The sequence below is a fragment of the Syngnathoides biaculeatus genome, chromosome 5 (assembly GCF_019802595.1).
Source record: "Syngnathoides biaculeatus isolate LvHL_M chromosome 5, ASM1980259v1, whole genome shotgun sequence".
Lineage (NCBI taxonomy): Eukaryota > Metazoa > Chordata > Actinopteri > Syngnathiformes > Syngnathidae > Syngnathoides > Syngnathoides biaculeatus.
The window spans coordinates 8,127,596-8,143,037 of record NC_084644.1 but is presented as its reverse complement, the minus strand read 5'-3'; the positions used below and the strand labels follow the sequence as shown (position 1 = coordinate 8,143,037).

General features: G+C 42.7%; 1 protein-coding gene across 4 annotated transcripts; it reads right to left on the bottom strand.

Moving 5' to 3' along the window:
- Window positions 1-126: 126 nt before the first annotated feature.
- On the bottom strand, window positions 127-15,143 carry brd2b (bromodomain containing 2b). Of its 4 annotated transcripts, none has more exons than XM_061821194.1 (12): window positions 14,948-15,143; window positions 12,750-13,083; window positions 12,026-12,163; window positions 11,549-11,693; window positions 11,292-11,455; window positions 9,700-10,203; window positions 9,071-9,199; window positions 7,853-8,092; window positions 7,078-7,331; window positions 5,420-5,736; window positions 3,347-3,475; window positions 127-1,955 (listed from the first exon to the last, which is right to left on the bottom strand). In XM_061821194.1, the coding sequence occupies exons 1-12, from the start codon at window positions 14,977-14,979 to the stop codon at window positions 1,819-1,821; spliced, it is 2,523 nt and encodes an 840-aa protein (XP_061677178.1). In that variant the 5' UTR covers window positions 14,980-15,143; the 3' UTR covers window positions 127-1,818. The 4 variants fall into 4 exon arrangements, with proteins under 4 accessions (XP_061677178.1, XP_061677176.1, XP_061677179.1 ...); XM_061821192.1 differs by having other exon boundaries at window positions 12,795-13,083; window positions 14,948-15,133; XM_061821195.1 differs by lacking the exon at window positions 12,750-13,083 and having other exon boundaries at window positions 14,948-15,133.
- Between the last annotated feature and the right edge of the window lie 299 nt (window positions 15,144-15,442).

The window sequence follows — 15,442 nt, the reverse complement described above, 5'->3', positions numbered from 1 at the left end:
TCAATTTCCTACACAATGACAGGCAAATTATGTGTACAGATTAATTTTTATGAACAAAGCTTTCAACTGGGACGGGAGGGGGGGACAAAAAAAGTGTACAACAAAACAGACCAGAAATGCTCTAAAAGAGCAAACAGCAACAAGTGATGCTAAACCAGAATGAGAGAAGTATTGTAAAGAACAGCGTAAAAAAGGGGAACGAGGGCACCTATAAGGGAACAGAATAGCAGTCCCGATGCAGTAGTTTTTGTGCGACAGCATAAACACGTTTAAGAATATACAAGCATTACTTCCACAAATCAGTGTGGTGCTGAAGTCATTTACATTCCCAACAGTGAATGTTTCGAATGGACAAACGCCGAACTTTCAGCACACTTTCTTGTAACGGTGAAGACAATCCGGGAATGAAACCACGTTGAATCTGTAACACGGGATGAACAATTCTGCAAAAAATTTCACACTGCGCTTGCGGCTTCAACGTTCCACATGGCAACTCGTTTAAGCATTTATTCAATACTTTCATATCCATCTTAAGCTTTATTAGTATACTGTCCTCACGAGTAAGCTCAATTAAATGCTGAAATGGCTTGCCATATAGTCGCTTGAGAATTTATCCGATATCATCCAGTTTAAGTTCCATGTACTAGTATCCTTTGACCTCACTAGTAAGACAACTTTGACATACGAGTAGGATAACGAGCTGCAAAGAGGAGGCAAAAACTGTAAAGTATGTTTACAATCACGTCAGTGGCACGAACAGGGAACTAACCGAACTGACAATTCTCCTAGTTAACGCTTTGCTTGGGACTACTAGTAGCATATAGATGTCAACCAGCGCACCCGTGATTTGTCTCACTGGTAACGTAGTTGTCCTGCTTGTATGCATAAATGTCACAGAGTAGTGGGGGCACAAACTTTACTCACAACAGTCGTTTATACTAGCACACCTGAGTTCTAAAAGTGCATTTAATTTTCTTATTAGTGAGGACAAAGTGTATCCTAGTACACAGATCTCAAGTGTTTCATATACGCAGCATGTCACATAAATGCTCCAATATTTTGCTTCACATCCTTGCAGTAGTACACTCTTTGTTCTCACTAGTAGATTAACTTTGGCATACAAGAGAAAAGAGATATTCTGGTGAAGGAAAACCGTGAACTAAACATCTAGCGCTTCGTCAGAATAGCGTACGTGTATGGTATCGCCTCACTAGTAACATGTACGTAGTTGTCCTACTACAAGTGTGCCAAAGTTGTCCTTTAATAGATTTTTTTTTTTTTAAACTAGAAAAGTCACTGACTTTTCTTACAAGTGAGGACAAATGGCATACGAATGCATAAACCTTAAGATGGATGTCAAATAAATGCTCAAGCAACTTTTACGTAGTCCACTATGTTGAAGAAAAAGCAGGGTCCTTAAAGGGAAGAAGAGAATTAGCCGAAAAAAACATTTGTCACATTTCAAATAAATAAATAAATAAATATATACATCCAAAGGAGACTTGCACCACATGTCCTCCTCTGGATGGCGGAAATAATCATAAAATTCTTCTTTATAAAAGAAACGTACATGTTTTTGCACATGCTATTTACAAACAAAAAGAACAAAAGCAGGCGGGAAGAAAGCAAAGGCATTAAGTGTTCTCTTTCAACCGTTTCTTTTCCCCACGCATCCTTCAAGTATAACATTCAAAACGGAGCTCGATTCTGTCGTCCGTTTTCAGGGAGTGTCGCATCCTGGGCCAGCCCAAGTCCCTGAGTTGCTTCTTCTTCTTCATATTATTATTATTATTATTACTCTTTTCTACTTTAGAGAGCTCAGCCGGAGTCTGACTCACTGGTGTCCGAAGAGGAGGATGACGACGAGGAGGAGGAAGATGATGAGTCCGAGCTGGAGCTGCTGCAGCTGAGGCGCGAGGGCTGCGTGTGGGCCTCGGTGGGGTTGGCCTTCTCAGCTGCCGGTGTTAATACGCAATACATAATTAAACAATAAGGATGGATTTACACTCCAAAAGCTGTTTTAATTCCCTTGCTACATGCGCTTTACATTCTATTTTAATACACCTTAATGTTGTCACTATTTACATCATATTTAATGCCTATTACACCTCTAACATACCTTCTATGTGTTTATCACACCATCTATATATTAAACGGTGTGTGTCCTATTATGTACCATATGCAGTCACTCATATTTGACGCGGTCGCGACCATGCCCGCGCGCCATCCTTCTCCCAAATCTGCGTAGTCGAGCACGAAAAATCACATGCGTAAAATTTGTTACAAGTACAAAAAAATAGACATTGAAATATGTCGCTTATTTTGTGTACTCTTGACATTAATTTACGTGTTTATTTCAAAAACGTTAACTAAACAAGCCTGCTCCAAAACAAGCAGTATTCACCCGGAAACAGGAAATGCAAGTTAACCGTACTGGGCATGCACGGAAGTTAGGCCGAAAGCGCATGTTGAGAGCTGCTTCACGTACTGCGAGCGCATTTACGTCGAAAGTCCTCAACATCATGAGCCATGTCAAAGGAAATTCAGTTACACCAGGGTTGCTCATTGCGTCGATCGCGAGGCTGTGTGACGGCGTGCCCCCCCCCCCTCCACAAAAAAGCCGTTAGACCATCATTCAAATTTTAGTTTTCTATTTTAGTTATGTTTTTTTTTTTATTTACAGTTATGTTATATTAATCCAGTAAGTTATTTTAAGGTAACAGTTGAAATTGGAAATGATCATTTCTGAGTTTGAAATTTTAGTCTTCTATTATAGTTATGTATTTGTTTTTTTTAATTTACAGTTATATTAATCTAGTAAGTTATTTTAAGGTCCTGAGATTCCATCCCTAATCACACCCGCAACTTTATCTGCGAGCATGACTAAATGTGAGTGACTGCATATGTAATGTTTTACATATCTAATATACCATATTTACATCACGCTTCATTTTTATGCATTTCTAAAGTACAATATTTACATCATATTCAACGGTTTACACATCTTTAGCATCACTGTCAGGCTGTAACCTCCGATGTCCAAATATGGTCAATTCAATATTTTCTACAAAGCGATATCATTTATCTGTCTCCACATGGTCTTATTTTTACACATTATTAACCAATTTAATGTGATCTGAATAGCTTGAGAACAAGTCCATTAGTGTTCTAACTGGCACTATGTCGCCTCAAGATTGAAAGTAAATGTTTTGGGTTTGTTTTTGTTTTGTTTTTTTTAGACTGAGTGGGAATAGAAAACTAAAATTTTACGAACATAATATGGTCAACACGTTTATTATCTGTCAGGAATTATATTGAGATATCATATTGACATATTTGCACAGACCTTTAGGTTTGGCGGGCTTCTTGGCCGAGTTGAGCTGTCCGCTGACGTCCTGCAGCCTCCTCTCCAGCTCCAGACGCTTCTCCAGGGTCAGCTCCTCTTTGGACTTGACCACCCCGCCTTTCTTCACAGCTAACGAGATCACAAAAGCACAAGAACAACTGCCGTCAGGACAAGGGGAGCTGAAATGAATCACGGAAAGCAGTCGTGGTACACTAAGGCCCACCTCAAATAAATGTTTGACTCTCCAAGTACTGTGCTTGAAAAGTAAAAACAATTATCTACTGGATTTGGGAAAAAAATGAATAGCTACAAGATTCATTCAAATATGTTTGATTTTATTTCCATCCATCCATCATCCATGTTCTGAACCACTTCTCATCGGGGTCTCAGGTTTGCTGAATTCGGGTGAGATACAAGTTGTGCACTGAACTGGTCACCAGCCAATCACAGGACTGTTTGATTGTATTTCATTTAATCATATAAATTAACATTTTATTTTAATCAGCATTTATTTTACAGTAAGATAGATTAAATTGGGTGACATTGATTCCAAGTCGGCGGCACGGTGGATAAGGTGGTAAAGCGTTGGCTTCACAGTTCTGAGGTCCCGGGTTCGATCCCCGACCTGCCCTGCGTGGAGTCTGGAGGTTCTCCCCAGGCCTGTGCGGGTTTTCTCCGGGCACTCCGGTTTCCTCCCGCATCCCAAAAACATGCAACATTAATTGGACACTCTAAATTGCCCCTTGGTGTGATTGTGAGTGCGATTGGTTGTTTGTCTCTTTGTGCCCTGCGATTGGCTGGCAACCGGTTCCAGGTGTACCCTGCCTCCTGCCTGTTGACAGCTGGGATAGGATCCAGCGCTCCTGTGACCCTCGTGAGGTTAAGCGGCAAAGAAAATGGATGAAGTGTTGGTGAACGTGGATGTGGCATTTTGGTACCTTAACCAGTTTTGCTTTGCAGTTGAGACATTGCAATATTTTCTTTTTTAAGTGTGAAATGATCCCCAACCTTGTTCATCATGTCCATTGATATTCAAACGTTTGTCCATTTGGGAAAATGTTTACTACAAAGTTTAACAGCAGATATTTTGATTCAAATTTTATTGTTATCGAATAATTGGAGTTATACATTTAATAGTTTCAGCTCTTATTATATTTCTTGTTGATTTTTGGCCCTTGTGGTCTTGATAAGCAGATATCCGGTGTGATGGTCTGAGCGCTCCCAGTGCTGAAAAGTCTTCTTGTGATTAACGCACATGCGCATATATTAATGTGCATACGCGTATATTAATGCGCATACGTGTATATTTCATAAACTTCCGGCTCGTCTGAAACGTCTCCATCCGTGCTTCAACGTGTGCCACTCGACAACTTGTCACCGAGTATTCATGTTCGCTATTGTTATGTGTGTGAAATGTTTCAAGGAGTGTCTATATAAGGACGAGAAAGAGGACAAGGAGGCTTCTTTCTCACCGCTGCTCTGGGAAACTACGCTGTTTGGAACACTAACTACACTGACGCCGGCTGTCTTTCGTTTTTGGACCGGCTGGAACTTTCATTAACTTGGAATACCCGCTGCGACGGACACTTGCTTGTTTGGGAACACTCGTTCAACATTGGTTGGCGACTCGCCGTGGTGGCTCAACCACTCTGTTCTTGAAGGCCTATTTTGTGTTAGCTATTTTATTGTGTTTGTGTTGTGTTGATGTGTGTGTCAGAAACGCAATGCAACTGCCTTGTCTCATTTTGCTGGTTTGAACAAAGGGGATGTTAGTCTAAATTCACAAGTAACACTATGGACGTCTCAGAAAGACGAACACAGCGGACGTACGTATATGTATATATTTTTTTAATCAACTTTTGTTTTCAGGTTAGGATGTAACTCCCTCTTTGTAGAAGAAGGAGGAGGAGGAGGAATGAGTGCGGGAGATTTCCCAGCAAGCGTCGGCGACGTACCCAGAGTTCCCCTGTTCGTAACACGTGCACATTAATCACAAAACCCACACTGTGAGAGCCTTTAAAGCTCAGGATTTATGGTCATATGACTCGACATACAAGAGGTTGCTCTATGTACCTTGGTCAGTGTAGAGCTTCCGCGGCTTCTTCCGCAGACACGTCATAACATAGCGCTCTAACTCCTTCAGCGTGGACGGCTTGAGCGTCTCAAAGTCGATCTCGATCTCCTCGGGGTTGGTGTCGCGCAGTGAGGGCTCCCGTGACTGGATGATGTGCACCACCCGCCCCAGCTTCTCGCCCGGCAGTTTATTGATGTCCAGGCTCAGCTGCCGCTTCTCGTCGTACGTCATGGGCACGATTTCCTCCTCCTCCTCGGAGTCGTAGTGCGGCAGCATAGCAGCTGGCAACAGCGGGTAGAATGGCTTCTTCGAGCTCCTGGTGGGAGGTTCAAACGGACATTAAATCAGTGACTTGATGTCAGAATGTTAAATCCTAATGACTCTAGCATTTAGGCAGAATGTTAGTACAGTGTTGCTCCCGCGATATCGCACCTTCGGTGCAATATTGCGCTAAAACATGACAGCCAGCGATGAGAGTACTGGAAGAGATGGAATGCAATTAATGACACCCCATCTGTGTACAGTACCAATATGGACATTAACAGAGTAACAACTAAACTGTAAAAGTATGGAAACTTTGACTCTTATTTGGAGAACTGTGGGAGCAAGTCTATTTTCTCAGTGATATTATATTAGTTTATGTTTCAGGCCTATGGGCGGGTTCAAACAAATTGGTAAATTGGTTAAGAATTTTGCTGTTCAGAGCCCAGACACCAACAAAAAGAACTAAATAGAAAAACTATCAGACAGGCCGATTATCAGTGTCAAAATTTCCCCCCTTCTTAATCCAATGGCTAATAAGAGTTTGTTTTTTGTTTTTGTTTTTTAAAAGAGGCAAACTTCAGGGAGCTATTTATTTATTTAAACTTTCAGTTAATGCCTCATAGTAAATGCTAACCCTGCAAACTCCCTGCACTTGATGCTTTTGTATGAACTTAACAGAAAGCAAAATAAAAGATTTGGGGAAAAAAGTACTTACTGTAGATAACATTAAAAGGCTATTTACGTTTCAGTTTTCATTTCAACACACCTTGCTAAGCCTGAGACCTACCTGCACTATTGATTAGAATTTCAAAACAAATATTTGTAGGTCTTTAAAAAAAAAAAAATGGACAAAAAATACCCTTTTAACATGTTGGAAATTCGAAAAGCTGTTTAATGAACATTCTGAAAGGCATTTGAATCAAGTGTTGGGAATTGGTATTGTTTTCAGTTTTAACACCAATATTTTCCCTCTTTCACTGCAAATGAATATCAGCTCCAAATATTTATCAGCCTCTTTGACAACTAATACAGGGACAATACCCTCTACTTCCTACCGTTACCCGGTACCTCTACTTCCGAAATTAATTTGTTCTGGAAGTCGTTTCGTAACGTGAATTTTTTAGAAGTCGAAACGCTTTTTAGAGGTAAATAGCCTAATCCGTTCCAAGCCCCCCACCAAAAACTAAGCAAAGTACATCATGTATAGAACGCTAAAAACTATGCTCATTTTTAAGGGTAAGTGACAAGCAAAAGGCATCATATTTTATATTTATGATTATTTATAATTTTACACATAGCTGTCTTATTTTGGTACTTTTCACACAATTACCCGACAGTAGCCAAACAGAAACTGGACCAAACGTGGTGTTTTGTGTGTTCATGTGGTACTAACTTGCTGCTCTTGCTACTCTTCTTAGTTTGGCTCTTCTTGGGCTGCGATACGCTGGCCCGTGATGCTTTGCTCGTCAGCATTTTTGTGGGCATGGTCCACTCCTCGGAACCCGCCCGGTTCTTGGTTGTGCGACTGCGCTTGTCTGGCTTCCTGCGCTTCTTTTTCTCCTTCTTGTCCTTCTTCTCACGCTTCTTTTTGGGCTTGACCATGGGGCCCTGGGAGAGCGCAGTCAGCTGCTCATGCACAGCTCGAAGCTGTGTGGTGAAAAAATGAAGGTAAATACGTGATGAATAATGTATTATTTACGTATATTTCCACAAAACTACCATAATTCCATATTTAAGGCACAATTTTTCATGCAAACATTTTTTGTCAAAAGTCAATAGCGCAGATTACACATATCAGGGAAAATTTAAAGACTTTCTGAATGTATGACACCATCTTGTGGTTAAGAAAAAGCTGTACCCTTTCATTCCAATATGCCACTGCCACTGAGAAATTATGAAATGGCGCTGTTTGATTCAATCAGAGGTTGAGAAAGGCATACAAGACCATCTTCCTGGGATAAGAAAAAAATGTGGTCAGATAGACCACAGTCCATGTTTCATAAAGATAGCGGGGCTCACAGAGGTCTAAAATCCAATCACAGAAAAGTATTCTTTGAACAACTACAACGTAAGCTTCTTTTATTGAATGCTTGTTGTTCCGTCGTGCAAGATTGTGAAATAATTGTTAAATACATCCAACTATGATTGAAGTAATTGGAGTGCATTACCTGCGTGCACACTTGGTCCTGCAACTCGGCCAGCCGGTGGGCTCGCTCCTCCTCGCTGTCCGAGCTGGGGCTGCTCTCCTCACTCTCGCTGCTGGGCTCACTCTCAGATGTGGATGACGAGGAGGTCGAGGAGGAAGACGACGAAGAGGATGAGGATGTGGGGTGGCAACTTAGGGACAGAGCGGTGTGGTCCAGCTGTGGCTCGTCAGGCATCTTGGCGAAGCTGAACTCAAATACATCCTGCAAACACCATGCGCAAATCCAGGAGTAAATACAGTGCACTGTGGGTAGTTGTCACTAAGTTTGAAAGTTGGCTGGCAAAAAGTGATTTTTTTTCCAGGTATTGCAAAACCTCTGACATTGGAACAGAATTTGTTCCGTGAAACTGGTTGACATAATTTGTTTCGTAAGAAGTTAATTAATTTTTTCTAGTGTCAAAGCCTCACCATCATCATTTTGACTATACCACTTATATTTCTGTGGTGACGCCACACCAAAAAAAAAAAAAAAAAAACAGTAAACATACCGAACTAAAAAGTAAAACATCATATTTAATGCTCTATACTCCTCTAATCTCCCATAGTACATGATATAGTTCTAATGTACCATAACAGAGCTCTAAAATCCTTCAACTAGATAAATATATGAAGCACGACTCATGACTTCGCAACAGTACCCCTAAAAAAAAGAAGTTGCACCTCTTCAGGTCACCTAGTGAGAAGGTGGTGTGGGGGTGTGTGGTGGTGGAGGGGGTAATGAAAAAGAAATTCCTAACACCTTTTACATCGCACTGATGTACCACATTTTAATGTTCTATACACCCCTACAGTATGCACAATACTTACATCATATGTATAGTAACTCTACCGTAATACATCATATTTACTGTATGCACTTTGCATTATACGTCTATACACCTCTAATCATCGCCAGCATCCTCTTTGTCACCACAGGCACCCTTTTGTTGCGATGTCACAAACTAATGCACGCACAATAGCCGCAAAAAAAATGTTAAGTATACTTTTAGTGTTAAAAAATACTTGCTGATCTGACACCTCATAAGTCACAAATGGTGACTGTTTGAACATCAAACTGTTAAAAAAATTCCAGGCATTTGACTTTGGAAGTGACACTGTATGTTGGTTTACTCTTGTAGTAAGCCTCCCAAAAGAATAGTTAACATAGCGTAGTATGAGACGGGTAACCCCCGGGGCGTACCTGCAGCTTGCGGGCCATGCCAACCACGTCGTGATCCGGCGGGTTGTACTTGTAGCAGTTGGAGAACATGAGGCGTACATCGCCGGCAAACTGCTGGGCATCACGGTACTCGCGACTGTCCATCTTCCTCTGCAGGAAGAGTCACAAGAGCAGGGAGTAGGACATATTTAAATGACATTAAGTCACCCAAAAACTTTAGTTCATGTCCCGATGTATTTCCGTTTATTACACCAACAACTTTAGAAAGATTATGCAACCAATTCGCTTTCGTGATAAGGAAAAACCTTTTTTTACTGCGATGTGAACGACTGGAACCCAGTGATATCAACTAATATTTTGATCAACAGCAGAGTAATTGAGCATAATTTCAAGGTGGTGTTACGTTGATATTGGTGCACAACGATGATGTTTAGATTGTTTCCTAAAAACTCTGGTGATGGCTGGATTCTGCCCGAAAGCGACCATGTATAAATGGATGTGACATTTGTATGATTTCCATTGTCATAAGGTCCCTCTGAGGGACACCAAAATTATAACGTGGCGTGTGACCAAAGTGAGTTTGACAGTAAATGTGTTATGATAAATAGATACATTGCAAACAAAAAAAAAGGAAGAGTGCTTCACATCACCTTGATGGTCCCAAGGTCCATGGGACACTTGATGATGTCGTGATAATCATGCAGGCCGAGCTCAGCGGCATCCACGGGTTTGTAGAAGGGCCAGGCATAGCCGGCGTGCTTCTTTGACAACATATCCTTGAGCAGTCCGCAGCAGTAGCGCAAGGGCGGGCTCAGCTTGCCCTTTCGCAGCGGCTGCAGCTGCACACAGTCTGGCAGGTCCTTCTTGGGCGGCTTGATGGGGCGGCCGCTGCCCACACGCCGCCCCACCACTGACATCATGGGCTGCAGCAGCACGGGCCCGCCGGGGCTGTGCACGAGGCCCATGCCGGGTGGCGTCTCCAGGGTCATGGCACCCATGCAGGAGATGGCGCTGATGGGGGACTCGTGGACCTGCCCGCCGTGGCCTCCCTTGCCCAAGCCCACCATGTGTCCGTGTCCCTCCGTCGTCATGCCCACCGTCAAGCCCATGGTGGACGGAGTGGTGGTGTCTGCCTTGCGCTTAACGCCCTTTTTCTAACGCCCCCGAAAAAACAAACACCATTGAGTGTCATTATGCAAGCCGAAACAGACCCTCATCTTGCTGATCCTGTGGCTAAAAACCTATCCGTGATAAATTTGTTCAAATTGTCTCCCAGGCTTTGTTGTAAGGAGTCACTTCAAATGTACTTAGGAACAGACATTCAGCAATGTTTTCCACAGGACAAGAATCTATTTCTGGTGGTGGTGATGCGTATCCGGCGACTGGTTGGGGTGGGGATGGTTAAACACACTGAATATCTTACATTAAAATATTTTTTTAACAGTGTTTTCCACAGGACCAGAATCTATTTGGTGTGTATCCGGCAGGATGGCGGGGGTTTTGGAGTGGGGATGGACATTACATACAAATACAAATTCCAAAAAAAAAAAAAAAAAAAAATAGGGCCGAGTATGCAGTGATGAGATGCCATTACACACAGTGGGGAAGCGTCATTGCCGTAGGATAGGATATCGTGGCGGCAATGCCAATGCCGCTGAAGACTGGTTCTCAAAACTGAAAAATCAATACACTTCATACAGCAATCATTTGAGGAACTGCATTTTGTGTATCGTCATCAGGAAAGGAAATCGGTGGGATGGATCACTGCGTACTCAAAAGAGCACATCGAGGCCCAATTTCCGCATAGCAAAAGCCAAAACCTGTTCTATATTTATTTAGGAAACCATGTGTCGAAACAGTTTGCTATCTGCTATTAACATAACCCCAGCCTACAAGAAGGCGGAAAAATTCAAACTTCTGCAAATCTTGCCCATCATCACAATAAGCAAATAAAGGCTTGAATCCAAATGAGTACCTGGCTGTTCTCTGATAAAAAAATAATTTAAGACCGTTAGAATGTTACTTACAGCATTGTCTGCACTGTCTAAGGTTTTGTTATGGCGACTGTGACGCTTGTAGAGGTTATCTGTATCTCGAATGGGAAAAATTCTTTACAAATTGAGACCTTAAGATTTTCCTTCCATCCAGTTTCAGTACCGCTTATCCTCTATTGGGTCACGGATGTGCTAGAGCTTATCCCAGCTAAATTTGGGCCATGGAAATGTTCCAGATTTTAGCAAACCTTTGTGGTGGGCTGTGTGGGAGGCAGGCCCATGATGGTGGCCGGAGGCAGGCTCTTGGTCAGCACCATTTGCGGAGAATTGGCCGGCATGGACTCGCCGGTGTCCGAGGAGGACGGAGAGTAGGCCGACTGAGACACCGCCTGAACCTGCTGTGCACGCATGGCTGACGGACACACGTGTACACACGGCACTGGTCAGCACCAGGTAGACGGGTGCGGTATGGCTACTCGCAGTCTCGGACAGATGAGACACTCACGGCTCGTCTTTCGGCCGCGTCCCTGGCTGCTCTTCTTGCGAGGGGCGGGCGCGGGCAGCTCCACCTCATCCTGAGGCATCTGAGCCACCTTCTGGAGGAAGATCTTCTCCAGGGACTGGGCCATCAGCACGATGTCGTCGGTTGGCTAGAAAGCAATTTATGTGCATTAGGATACCACACACATACAAAAATAAAAAGCGACATGGTCTAAATAAACTATTCAGTTGCATCAACCACCCCCCCAAAAAAAAAAAATAAAAATAAAATTGCAGATTGACCTATGCAGACAAGTGAAAAAGCTGCGAACCTTTATCATAGGAAACAGAGTAAATATTTTTGGAGGCTGTTGACAAATCAGGGCGCAACGAGGTGCCAGCACCAAGCACAAGGACATGACACGGCCATGCCCCTCCCCACCACGGCTGCTGTCAAACACTCGGCTTAACTGTGCATTCTCGTGACATTGCTGGCTCCTACCTTGTTGTAGATGTAACAATTGGTGAACATGGTGTTGAAGTCCTGGATGCACTCGCAGGCAGAGCGGTAGAAGTTGTTCTCCAGGCGCTTCTTAATGGTGCCCATGTCCATGGGCTGTTTGATGATCTTGTGGTAGTCCTGAAAGTATAGAGGGGGGGAGACTCACGTCACATTTAGCTGTACCCCTTATGCAGAGTCTTGTTTTGGTTTTACAATTCACTTTGCATTGATGCGGTGTCCCCGTGTGGCCGTTGGATGTTCAGTCAAAGTTGTAACTGTAATTGAACTGTGTCCAACTTAAGATAATAATGTAGATGTGTGATCAGGTCATGTAATGCCATTTTCCCCAATGCAAGTTTAACAGTTGCAATAATATTCATTTTCCTAATAAATAAAAAATAAAACACTTGAAATCTAAAATGTAAATTCTTATTCAGTTACTGTTTGGGGCCCATAACATGTCAAAAAAAAGGGCCAAAAGGTTATTTCTTTTCCAAAGTAAAAGCAGATGTTTGCAAACGTCTACAGATGAGTAGAGAAACCGGACAATGTTTACCGCTCAGAGGCTGAAATTGAGGATTTTAACAAATTGAAGTTAATCAAAGTCTTTAAATGATTAATTGATTCTCAACATACCAGATGAATAATCTGATAATTAGTTCAACAATCAATTGTTGCACCTCTAATTTTGAGTCTCCAATAAACACCAAGGATTTAGCCTCACTGTTGCAATACTTTTTGGAGGGGAGTGTACAACTGGGATTCTCACAGGCAAATTGAGCCTGTGAGCGTCCACCGGCTCGTGGAAGGGCCATGCAAAGTGATGCTTCCAAAGGCACTTGAGCAGGGTCTTCTGGAGGTACTGCAGCTGGTTGGTGGCGCGGCCCAGCCGGGACGGGTCCCGAATGGCGGGCTGCGGAGGGGCAGGCGGACCCGCTGGCATTGCGTGCGGCAACGAGGGGCTTTCGAAGTCCTCGTAGAGCAGCGAGGGCTTGCGGATGCGCTTGCCGGTGCTCGTGTGCGGGTCCATCCCGCCGCACAGCAGCCCCACCGCGGAGCTGTGGTGGAGAGCAGTTTAAGCATATGATTGGGATAAAGTCAGGCGTAGAAATAGCACAAACGTGGATAGATGGCAAAAAAAAAAAAAAATGACAAGCAGTTCTTAATAAATGCACCCAATGTAAGGTGCATGCCACAGCTTCTGTCAATGAACAGCAATGGTAATAACCAGTATTTAGCAAGTACGTATCAGAGTTCTGACATCCCAGGCTCTATTCAAGCTTTCCTGTGTTGAGTTTTTCTCCCCATGTCTGCATAGGTTTTCTCCAGGTACTCCGAATTCCTCCCACATCCCAAAAGCATGCATGGGAGGTTAATTGAAGACACTACGTTGTTTGTAGGTGCCAACAATATGTGCTAATAGTTCTTTGCTTATACGAACCCTGTGATTGGGTTGTGACCAATTTAGGATGCATGTATGTCATAATGTTCTGGTGGGAAAAAAAAGTGAAAATATGGAAATTCAGACAAATTTGGACAAACTGTTCAGGAAGTGAATTTCTAAAGAGTATTTATTTAAAATATATACATACACACAAGTAAAACCATCTACCACCATGACGGTTTGCAAATGCCGTTTTATTGCTTTTGCTGTTTTCACTTATTTTCACACTTGGGACGACAACATTCAAAAGCATAGCAGGAAAGTGAATTGAAAGCAAGAATTTCATTTTTTGTACACACACACACACACACACACACACACACGTTAATTTTACCAAAGTTAGATTAGTATGAAAGTAAAATGTCTGAAAAAAATGGCACATTTTTTAGTACCAATTACATGAACATCTTCAAAAGAATGAGATTTTACTTAATTTTATCGAGTAGTTGACGTTTGTTTAAACATGTAGGCTGAGTTTAATACTTTGTATAAATGTTCAAATGTGACTTGCCTGTGCAACAAAATACTGATTTTATGACAGTGACAGCCTGGAATTAAGTAATCCATCATTTGCAACATGATACATTGCTACAACCTTGAACTACCCTAAATCCATGCAAAGGTAAAAGCAATGATTTTTAACAACACAATGCAAAAAAAGTACTTGGTAGTGGATCCAAAACGGCTATAACCTTGTATTAGTGTTAACATTTGGTAGAACTCACCACTGAGCAGTTAACATTATTAACAAACAGCAACAAAAAAAGCAACAACAATATTTTCCAAATTTTGAATAGTGCCTTGACATGCTCACGTGGTGTGTCGATCCCGCCCTCCATTCATGTTTGTAAACACTGTCTCACAACCCGAGTTGTGTTTTATCATTTTCGATTTAAAAAAAAAAAAAAAAAAAAAACTAAAAACGCGTACATCTTATTATTTCACACACACGCACAAAGCCACGTTGTTCAAAAGTCGGGAGTAATCCAAATGATGCCAGTCGCCCATAAAAAGCTAGCAACACCGGCGAACCAGAACGGCATGTAAAAATGTTACAGTAACGGTTTAGATGGGCATCTGAAAAAGCAGAAATATATTTTAAAAAGACAAGAATCGGGCAATTGTTGCAACAGGGACTGTCCTGGGTAGCCTCGCTGAGGCGACGAACGCGATGAATGGGGGCGGCAGGCCGGGCAGGAGTTAGCCGGGGGTCTTGTCACCGAGCTGTCAACCATAACCGCACTAAATCCTTCCGCGACAGGGGAATATACCACCCCGGGGACGGGGGAAGCCTTTATATAACGCCTCCGGGTTCATGAATGAAGAAGTCGCTACGTGACTCCTGACCGTAGCCTAGCTGTAAGAAGCTAAACCGAGCTAGCTAGTAACAGTAACTAAGCACATCACTGTCACGCCAAGGCGGACTTGAACGATGGAAATATTCACCAAAAACGAAAAAAAAAAATCGCTTATGTTACCTTTCATGAGACGAATTGAGCGCTGCTTCCATTAGGTTGGGTGTTCTGCACCTATCCAATTGTAACGAGAAAATAAATAAAAATAATAAATAAACCAAAACAGCGGTTTGCCCGCTGTCGTCACAGCAGGTGTGTACGAAACGACCACTTGCAGCACCGCCACGAAATGGCGTCCGACTACTTCCGCTTTGGCCAATAAATAAGCGCGCGCGCGGCAAGGGCACCCACTTCCTGTTATGCTCCCTGCCGCAATGCGCGCCTATTGGCTGAGACGTCGCGTCTATCAAATCTGCGTCACTCTTTTCTATGTACCTACCCTGCTAGCTCAAGACTAGCCGATAGTTTTTAAAACTACCACAGATACGGGATAAATGACGTGTTTTGGGGGTTTATGCGCACTTAAGCGTGAGAATGTTGGAAGCACGGACGAACTATGTATCAAAAATAAAGATTCGTTTCCGTTTAAGTCGCTTATCTTAGCAAAGATTAGCATCA